The following is a 10,359-nucleotide window of genomic DNA, read 5'->3' as shown; positions in this document are numbered from 1 at the left end:
AGCGCGTTTTTTCCCCCAGAAACGAAGCGTCGCTATTGGCTGAGCGGGAGTCCTTGTCTTGTACGGACACAGTAGGAAGCCCCGCCCCGTTACGTGCTGAGGCTCTACAGAGTGAATTAAACGGTTATGAACGTGGTAGAAATAAACGTCACACTTTCTGGCTACATTAATCACTTCAATACATCGGCTCATAAAGCACCAATGAATGTACACAAACACCGTTTTTTTCTGCTCGTTCCGATGCAAACGCAGCATGGCGGGAGTAACCGCAGAGAGGGTTAGATAGTGAACACAAGTATTTATATTTATAAACGCACTTCTGTGACATGACAGGTACACCGAAGGTAAGCGGTGCTTGTGAGGTGTCGTGAAAGGTTCCGCTTCTGCTTCTGTCACGTCCATAACTCTCGTGAACCCGCTGACGCGTTCTTTAATGGAGCGTGACGATGTGGTTTCCATATGAGACAACGTCACAGATCAGCTCTTCAGTGGATTTAACTCGCAACATTCAGAGCGGAACTTAAGCGGTAAACGCGCGTTTGAAGTCGGTGACTGGGTGTTGTGGTGCCGTTTGTAAAGAACCGCGGTGGGCGGGCTCATTGGCGCGCTTACGTAACCGTAAGAGTGACGGCGGAGCCCCATTCGTCACGATCCTCTGAGGAGAGTGGAGGTTATTTTATACACAACAGACTCATTAATAATAATAATAATAATAATCATGACAATAATAATAATGTAGAAAACTCTTCAGTGACTGATGTTTTTGCATCATTATTTCACTTTACCTCATAAATATCTACAATGAATCATGTTCTATGACATCATAAAAAGTACATGTTGTACTTTTTACTCCAAGTACAAAGTACAGAGATGTAGTACAATATCTACCTGTGATGTAGTACAGTATAAAGTACAATATATACAGCTATATATGAGATTGTACTTGTACTTCAGTAAATGTACTTTACTGACGACAGAAACAAAGTTTGTTGATTTCTTTATTTTCAAAGTTGAATTTATCAGAACAAAACAAACAAGTCCATGAACTATAAAACATAAACAATATGATGAAGAGTTCACATGTTGTCTTCATCAGAGTCATCCTCTTCCTCCAGAGAGTCCTGAGACACAAAAACAACAACATCAGCGACTGAGGCTGAGAGGGAGTAGTGTTGTAGTAGTAGTAGTAGTAGTAGTGGAGTGGTGTGGTGGGTGTAGTAGTAGTAGTGTGGTGTAGTAGTGGTGTGGTGTAGTAGTAGTAGTAGTAGTAGTGTGGTGTAGTAGTAGTAGTAGTAGTAGTAGTAGTAGTGTGGTGTTGTAGTAGTAGTAGTAGTAGTGTGTAATAGTGTGGTGTAGTAGTAGTAGTAGTAGTAGTGTGTAATAGTATGGTGTAGTAGTAGTGGTGTGGTGTAGTAGTGTGCAATAGTGTGGTGTAGTAGTAGTAGTAGTAATAGCAGCAGTAGTAGTGTGGTGTAGTAGTGGTGTGGTGTAGTAGTAGTAGTGGTGTGGTGTAGTAGTAGTAGTGGTGTGTAATAGTGTGGTGTAGTAGTGTGGCGTAGTAGTAGTAGTAGTGTGTAGTAGTGTAGTGTAGTAGTAGTAGTAGTGTGGTGTAGTAATAGTGTGTAGTAGTGGTGTGGAGTAGTAGTGTAGTGGTGTAGTAGTAGTAGTAGTGTGTAGTAGTGTAGGGATGTGGTGTAGTAGTAGTAGTAGTAGTAGTGTGGTGTAGTAGTAGTGTATAGTAGTGTGGTGTAGTAGTGTAATGGTGTGGTGTAGTAGTAGTAGTAGTAGTGTGGTGTCGTAGTAGTAGTAGTGTGGTGTAGTAGTAGTAGTAGTAGTGTGGTGTAGTAGTAGTAGTAGTGTGGTGTAGTAGTAGTAGGGTGTGGTGTAGTAGTAGTATTAGTAGTGTGGTGTAGTAGTGGTGTGGTGTAGTAGTAGTGTGTAGTAGTGTAGTGGTGTGGTGTATTAGGGTGTAGTAGTAGTAGTAGTGTGGTGGTGTAGTAGTAGTGTGGTGTAGTAGTAGTAGGGTGTGGTGTAGTAGAAGTAGTAGTGTGGTGTAGTAGTAGTAGTAGTGTGGTGTAGTAGTAGTAGTAGTGTGGTGTAGTAGAAGTAGTAGTGTGGTGTAGTAGTAGTGTGGTGTAGTAGTAGTAGTAGTGTGGTGTAGTAGTAGTAGTAGTAGTAGTGTGGTGTAGTAGTAGTAGTAGTAGTAGTAGTAGTGTGGTGTTGTAGTAGTAGTAGTAGTGTGTAATAGTGTGGTGTAGTAGTAGTAGTAGTAGTGTGTAATAGTATGGTGTAGTAGTAGTGGTGTGGTGTAGTAGTGTGCAATAGTGTGGTGTAGTAGTAGTAGTAGTAATAGCAGCAGTAGTAGTGTGGTGTAGTAGTGGTGTGGTGTAGTAGTAGTAGTGGTGTGTAATAGTGTGGTGTAGTAGTGTGGCGTAGTAGTAGTAGTAGTGTGTAGTAGTGTAGTGTAGTAGTAGTAGTGTGGTGTAGTAATAGTGTGTAGTAGTGGTGTGGAGTAGTAGTGTAGTGGTGTAGTAGTAGTAGTAGTGTGTAGTAGTGTAGGGATGTGGTGTAGTAGTAGTAGTAGTGTGGTGTAGTAGTAGTGTATAGTAGTGTGGTGTAGTAGTGTAATGTGTGGTGTGGTGTAGTAGTAGTAGTAGTGTGGTGTCGTAGTAGTAGTAGTGTGGTGTAGTAGTAGTAGTAGTAGTGTGGTGTAGTAGTAGTAGTAGTGTGGTGTAGTAGTAGTAGGGTGTGGTGTAGTAGTAGTATTAGTAGTGTGGTGTAGTAGTGGTGTGGTGTAGTAGTAGTGTGTAGTAGTGTAGTGGTGTGGTGTATTAGGGTGTAGTAGTAGTAGTAGTGTGGTGGTGTAGTAGTAGTAGTGTGGTGTAGTAGTAGTAGGGTGTGGTGTAGTAGAAGTAGTAGTGTGGTGTAGTAGTAGTAGTAGTAGTGTGGTGTAGTAGTAGTAGTAGTGTGGTGTAGTAGAAGTAGTAGTGTGGTGTAGTAGTAGTAGTAGTGTGGTGTAGTAGTAGTAGTAGTGTGGTGTAGTAGTAGTAGTAGTAGTGTGGTGTAGTAGAAGTAGTAGTGTGGTGTAGTAGTAGTAGTAGGGTGTAGTAGTAGTAGTAGTAGTAGTAGTAGTAGTAGTAGTAGTAGTAGTGTGGTGTGGTGTAGTAGTGGTAGTAGTAGTAGTGTGGTCTAGTAGTAGTAGTAGTGTGGTGTAGTAGTAGTGTGGTGTAGTAGTAGTAGTAGTAGTAGTAGTAGTAGTAGTAGTAGTAGTAGTGCGTGTCTCACCTTTGCGTACTTCTCAGCTTCCTGTCTCACATCTTCAGGAATCAGTTGATGTCGACCATTCGTCACTGAGAGAAAAAAAAAAGATATACTGTCAGTCAACCAGACGTCCGTCAGACAGACAGACAACCAGACAGACATCAGGGATTGGTCAGACAGCCAAGAGGAAGTGACATCACAGGAGTTCAGCCTAATTAGCGAAACTCTGACTCTCATCATTCCATCCCTGCTGACACCTGGTTTCAATGATCATCATTGATTGGTTTCAGTGAAACAGGAAGTGGCTCCAGCTGAGCCCTGATTGGTCGACAGCTCACCTTCTCCCACCCAGCTGAGTTCCAACTCGAAGGCTTTGTCCTTCACCTCGTCATGAACGATGTAGATTCTAGAACAGAGACACAGGTTTACAGAGACGCCTGAAGGCACCATTGGAGTAGATCTACAGTCCAAGTACTCCAAACACTCAATCCATTATCACAAACAAGAAACAACTTCTACTTCCTACTTTACTTCCTGGAACCACTTCGTTTTTATTAGAGCTTTAAACTTTCAGTACTAATACTCACATTTTGGCGACCTCTTTGACGAGCTCCCTGCAGGTCATCTCCTTCATCTGAGACAGAAGATCAATATCTTATTAAACTGATCGATCAGCGTCATTGATCATTGATCAGTTCAGGTCTCATCACAATTCAAACCTTTAATAAAAACTCACCCCCAGTTTTTCGATCTCCGTCTTTGCAGCTTGTTTTGCTTTCCCGATGGCACAACCCCAGTAACCCTGTAGAGACAAGCACAGTCCTGTTACTGGACCAGGACCAGCAGGGGGTCACGTGTGTGAGAGAGGGAGATCAGATCAGGGATTGGTCAGACAGCCAAGAGGAAGTGACATCACAGGGGTTCAGCCCAATTAGCGAAACTCTGACTTTCATCATCCGTCCCTGCTGACATCTATCTCTCTGTGTGTGTGTGTGTGTGTGTGTGTGTGTGTGTGTGTGTGTGTGTGTGTGTGTGTGTGTGTGTGTGTGTGGACTGACTCACATGTGAGATCCCTGATGGGTCAACCATGTAGAGTTGAGGACCGTCATCTTTGTCATACGAGCCCAAAATGAAACTGGAAAGACGACATCATCATCATCATCATCATCATCATCAGTGTTAATGCGTTTCTTACGGTGGTCCCTGAACTCACCTGCAGCCGAACGGCCTCACAGCGCTGTAGAGCGTGTAGGCGTGGACGTACATGGCCACTCGGTCCGACAGGTGCTGCAACAACAGGAAGCACCGTTAGCAAGCAGTTAGCTTAGCATCGCTGGCTGCACACGGTCCTCACAAGTATAGAGACTAACCTTCAGAGGAATGTCGTGTCCATAACTGGACCTGAAGCTGGACGCTTCGTCTCTCGCTACTTCAGACAGAGAACGAGCATCAGCCAAAAGACCTGCTACTGCCTGAGTGGGAGACAGACAGGTGAGAGAGGGACAGAGGTGTGTGGTGTGTGTGTGTGTGTGTGTGTGTGTGTGTGTGTGTGTGTGTGTGTGTGTGTGTGTGTGTGTGTGTGTGTGTGTACCATGCCGACATGTCTGTCAATGTTGAAGATACGTTTGTTAGATCCTTGTTCGTAGAGTTTAGACAGAACAAGTTTCTCCACTCCAAACACGACTCCATCTTTACAGCGGATAGCGATGGCCGTGCTACACACACACACACACACACACACACACACACACACACACACACACACACACACACACACACACACACACAGAGAGTTAGATGCGTTCAGGTGACTCCTCCTCCTCCATAATAAACAGCCAGTGTCTTCACTACCTGCTGTTCTCTACGGCCTTCATAGCGTACTCCACCTGGAACACACGACCATCTGGAGAGAAGGTGGAGGCAGACAGGTCGTACTGCAGGACAGACAGACGGGTAGAGAGACACAGACGGGTAGAGAGACAGACAGGTACCATATTTAACAGGTTGTAAGAAGTGATAAACTAACATTAATGAGTTATAAGCGTAGACGCTGTTCAGGTTTACGGTGGTTTGATGAAGCCGATAGAACCACTAGAGCAGGCCCATAAACAGTAGCACGTGTTCTTCAGGAGGAGAACCTCAGCTGACTCGGATACTTAAATATTATGTTTTCTGAACGGAGTCTGGCACGAAACTACCGATGCTAACTGTTAGCATAGCATCGACTCTGCTCACACGTCATTAACTCACTTATAGTACTAAAATGTCGCATTATGATGACGCTACTGAGATACATTCATTTTAGTTATGATAGTTAAAAAAAAAACTCAAGTTAAAATTATAATTTAAACTTTAAACTCTGTACTTTCAATTTCACTTTAGCTTCTGCTAGCAGGCCTCGTTGTGACTCAGCAGGCTAACACGCTAGCTAGCTTCAGCAGGCTAACACGCTAGCTACCTTTAGGTAACAATGACTGGTTTCCAGAATAAAAGGCGGGTTATTCCCAGTGAACCGGATCAGAACCGGTCCTCCGGGTTTCGGACCATAGAACCACTCACCCCGGTACCGATGGAGCTCATCTTATCTCAAGAGTCTGGATCCTGTGGACAGCTTTCAGTCCGCTGCTCCTGAGCTTCATCACACTGTGACGTCTCACTCACCGACTTCCGGCTAATAACAAGCTCCACAATAAAAGCACCGAGTGAAGATGACGTTTCAGCACGCCACAAACTTTTATTACCTGAGTCATCTATGACGTCACTCTTCTGACTGACGATGTACTCAGGTACTGGACTGCTATTTTGAGGTACTTGTACTTTACTAGAGTATTTCCGTTCAATTAATACTAAATTATGTAATATTATAGATAGTCATTAAAATGAGCTGCAACATTAAAGTGATGAACTTATGAATGCATCAATAATTATAAATACAACAATATAAAATATATACCTAATAGTTTTGTACTTTTACTTAAGTAACATTTCGAATGTCGTAATTTTCTATACTGTTATGAGTACTGTTGTGGTAAAAACACCACTATTATGTAGGGGTAGAAACACAAACACCACCATTATGTAGTGTTAGAAACACAAACACCTCTATTATGTCGTGGTAGAAACACAAACACCTCCATTATGCAGTGGTAGAAACACAAACACCACTATTATGTAGTAGTAGAAACACCAACACCACCATTATGTAGTGGTAGAAACACAAACACCACCATTATGTAGTGGTAGAAACACAAACACCACCATTATGTAGTGGTAGAAACACAAACACCACCATTATGTAGTGGTAGAAACACAAACACCTCCATTATGTAGTGGTAGAAACACAAACACCACCATTATGTAGTGGTAGAAACACCAACACCTCCATTATGTAGTGGTAGAAACACAAACACCACCATTATGTAGTGGTAGAAACACCAACACCTCCATTGACCACCCTCCCCCCCCCCTCTCTGTGACGACTGGCCAGGTTAGAAGACAGCTGGAGAGACTCCACCAAGGAAAGGCTGAGGGACCTGATGGCATCAGCCCCAGGGTCCTGAAGACCTGCGCCATTCAACTGTCTGATGTCCTACAACACATCTACAACCTGAGCCTGAAGCAGGAGGAAGTCCCGGTGCTGTGGAAGACGTCGTGCCTGGTTCCTGTTCCTAAGAAGACGACACCATCTGGCCTCAATGACTACCGACCAGTTGCCCTCACATCCCATGTGATGAAGGTGCTGGAGAGGCTGGTCTTGGCCCACCTCCGACCGCAGGTGAAATCATCGCTGGACCCTCTGCAATTTGCATACCAGCCTCATGTGGGAGTGGACGACGCCATCATCTACCTGCTGCAACGAGCTCAGTCGCACCTGGATGGAACCGGTGGCTCTGTGAGAATCACTTTCTTTGACTTCTCCAGTGCATTTAACACCATCCAACCAGTGCTACTGAGTGAGAAGCTGCGGGAGGTGGGGGTTAACGCGTCCACCGTCTCCTGGATCACTGACTACCTCACAGGCAGACCACAGTTTGTCCGACTGGGCCGTGTACTGTCTGATACGGTGGTCAGTGATACTGGAGCCCCACAGGGAACTGTTCTGTCTCCCTTCCTGTTCACCTTATACACCACTGACTTCCAGTACAACTCGGGGTCATGCCATCTGCAGAAGTTCTCTGATGACTCTGCAGTGGTCGGGTGTATAAGGAACGGATGGGAGGAGGAGTACAGGGCAGAAGTGGATGACTTTGTGGAGTGGGCCGGTAGAAATCGCCTGCTTCTGAACGTGGCCAAGACCAGAGAGATGGTGGTCGACTACGGGAGGAGGACGACGGCTCCACAGCCGCTGAGAGTTCTGGGAGAGGACGTGGACATGGTGAAGGAGTACAAGTACCTGGGTGTCTCCATCGACAACAGACTGAGCTGGAAGGCCAACATCAACGCTGTGTACAAGAAGAGGATGAGTCGACTCTTTTTCTTGAGGAAACTTCGATCCTTCAACGTGTGCAGCAAGATGTTGGAGATGTTCTACCAGTCTGTTGTGGCCAGTGCACTGTACTTCGCCGTAGTCTGCTGGGGGAGCAGCATTGGAGCCGGAGACACCAACAGACTTAACAAACTGGTTAAGAAGGCCGGCTCCATCATCGGCTGTAAACTGGACAGTCTGGAACAGGTGGTGGAGAGGAGGACACTGAAGAAACTATCATCCATATTGGATAACCAGGACCACCCTCTGCACCACCTACTGCAGGGACAGCGGAGCACTTTCTCCAACAGACTGATCCAGCTCCGCTGTCATAAGGACAGGTACAGGAGAACATTCCTGCCTACTGCTATAAGACTGTACAATAAATCACCTCGGGCCAAATCAAATCGTTAAACCTCTGCACTACTGTTTATTTAGTTGATTTAATATTATTCTGTTCTATTCACTGTGTATATAGTGTGCATTTTTTATATAACATCTTTACTATATTATAACTGTATATATTGTGACATGTGTATTTTTCTTGTATTTTTCTTTTTCTTTTTATATAATATTAAGATTTTTTACCTGTAACCTATTGCTGCTTGTAACAAAATAATTTCCCCTCGCGGGATCAATAAAGTTTCTATCTATCTATCTATCTATCTATCTATCTATTTATCTATCTATCTTATGTCGTGGTAGAAAGACAAACACCTCCATTATGTAGTGGTAGAAACACAAACACCACCATTATGTAGTGGTAGAAACACAAACACCACCATTATGTAGTGGTAGAAACACAAACACCTCCATTATGTAGTGGTAGAAACACAAACACCACCATTATGTAGTGGTAGAAACACAAACACCACCATTATGTAGTGGTAGAAACACAAACACCACCATTATGTAGTGGTAGAAACACAAACACCACCATTATGTAGTGGTAGAAACACAAACACCACCATTATGCAGTGGTAGAAACACAAACACCTCCATTATGCAGTGGTAGAAACACCAACACCTCCATTATGCAGTGGTAGAAACACAAACACCTCCATTATGCAGTGGTAGAAACACAAACACCTCCATTATGCAGTGGTAGAAACACCAACACCTCCATTATGCAGTGGTAGAAACACAAACACCTCCATTATGCAGTGGTAGAAACACAAACACCACCATTATGTAGTGGTAGAAACACAAACACCACCATTATGTAGTGGTAGAAACACAAACACCTCCATTATGTAGTGGTAGAAAAGATCAAATATATATTTCTTATGAGAGGTTTCACAGAGGCTTGATTACACAATTGCAGTGTATAACTGGAAAAACAGCCACAAACATGCCAAGAGCTCATAATCATATGAGCCACCTAATCATGCAAAGCCACCTGGGACAGTTTTTGTTTTTTATCTTCTTTTCTAATGTCCAACGTTGAGTAAACTTTATCTTTTATTGCTTGTACTCAAGTCTTTGTTCAGAGAGATTCTTATTGTTGGGCTGCTTGCTGTTCACTCTGTTTCACCCGAGGCTCATTAAACTTGACACAGGGTTTTTTATAGGGAGTTATATCTCTTCCCTTTATGATCTATGAATCTCTCCTTTGTGGTCTCTTTGTCAGTAGTGTCAGTATGATTGCAGTCGTGTGTTCAGACAGTTGCTTTCTTATATTTAGTTTTGAAACTCTATTCCGTTATCCATTGCCTCCTCCTCTGCCACAGACGTGGATTCTATTGAGGGGACCCCAGATACTCCCTCTCTATCACATAAGTGAGAATCACGCTGTAGAAACTATAGAATCTATAATGAGATATCACATCTCCTACCTGATACAACGCCTCTAGCGTGATTGTTGGTTGGCTGAAGAAGCGGAAGATGTCCCGGGCTCGACTCAAACACACGATTTTACCCTTTAGCCTTTTCAGTACTTCCCCCCCCATCGAACAGTTGAGCGTCACGTTGGGGGCCAAATATGTTGTGGCAAAAACACCACCATTAAGTTGTGGTAGAAATGAGGAGAAGACACGTAGTAGTTGGTGTAGCAACCAGCGGAGACCGTTTATTCTTGTGTACACAAGGACATGTTCACAACGAATCCAAAGACTCAAGGTTCTTACATATGACTTTAATACTCTAGTCTTAAACCTCACCCCACAGTTCACCAATCACATCTTACTGACTGAACCAGTACAAACCACATCTGGTCCTCTCATCACGTCATGCCCTCCTTCTCCTGACCGGGTCAGGTTGACACTCTTTGCAGGTCAAATGGTGTTGGTTTGTACTTCCGTTCATCTTTTAAACATGTTGATACAAGCTGGGATCAAAGTCACAGTTTATACGAGGTCTCGTACAGTTATTCTACAACAGTACTTTGACTGATGTAAAATATCAGAGTACTTAAGGGATTAAATATATCATATAATATGACGGAACTGTGGATTTTACTTTTATCTTTGAGTGAAGCTTACTTCCGGCTTGGTTTTCCCACAAAAAGAACATCTTCGTGTCCAGAAATAAAAGCATAACATTTATCATGTGTTTATATAAATCAACTCTCAATTCATAGATTTATCTGAACCCTAATTTATTCATCGATTTAAAATTCAGAAAACAGAAATAAT

The 10,359-nt window shown here is 43.5% G+C and overlaps 1 protein-coding gene and 1 non-coding gene across 2 annotated transcripts; both read right to left on the bottom strand.

Moving 5' to 3' along the window:
• Positions 1 to 984: 984 nt before the first annotated feature.
• Positions 985 to 5,931, bottom strand: psma3 (proteasome 20S subunit alpha 3). The gene is made up of 11 exons (XM_068737239.1): positions 5,821 to 5,931; positions 5,113 to 5,195; positions 4,853 to 4,976; positions 4,632 to 4,733; positions 4,475 to 4,548; positions 4,324 to 4,396; positions 3,998 to 4,063; positions 3,849 to 3,895; positions 3,600 to 3,667; positions 3,286 to 3,350; positions 985 to 1,121 (listed from the first exon to the last, which is right to left on the bottom strand). Exons 1-11 carry the CDS (start codon positions 5,839 to 5,841, stop codon positions 1,077 to 1,079), a joined length of 768 nt encoding a protein of 255 aa, XP_068593340.1. The 5' UTR covers positions 5,842 to 5,931; the 3' UTR covers positions 985 to 1,076.
• On the bottom strand, positions 3,430 to 3,506 carry LOC137892263 (small nucleolar RNA SNORD53/SNORD92). The gene has a single exon (XR_011105403.1). It is a non-coding gene; the product is annotated as a small nucleolar RNA SNORD53/SNORD92 (small nucleolar RNA).
• Positions 5,932 to 10,359: the final 4,428 nt, after the last annotated feature.

The sequence above is a fragment of the Cebidichthys violaceus genome, unplaced genomic scaffold (assembly GCF_023349555.1).
Source record: "Cebidichthys violaceus isolate CVI_PGR_0920_01 unplaced genomic scaffold, fCebVio1.0.p SCAF_77, whole genome shotgun sequence".
NCBI classification, from domain to species: Eukaryota; Metazoa; Chordata; class Actinopteri; order Perciformes; family Stichaeidae; genus Cebidichthys; species Cebidichthys violaceus.
Note: the sequence above shows the minus strand (reverse complement) of the source record. Positions and strands in the feature narration are given on the sequence as shown.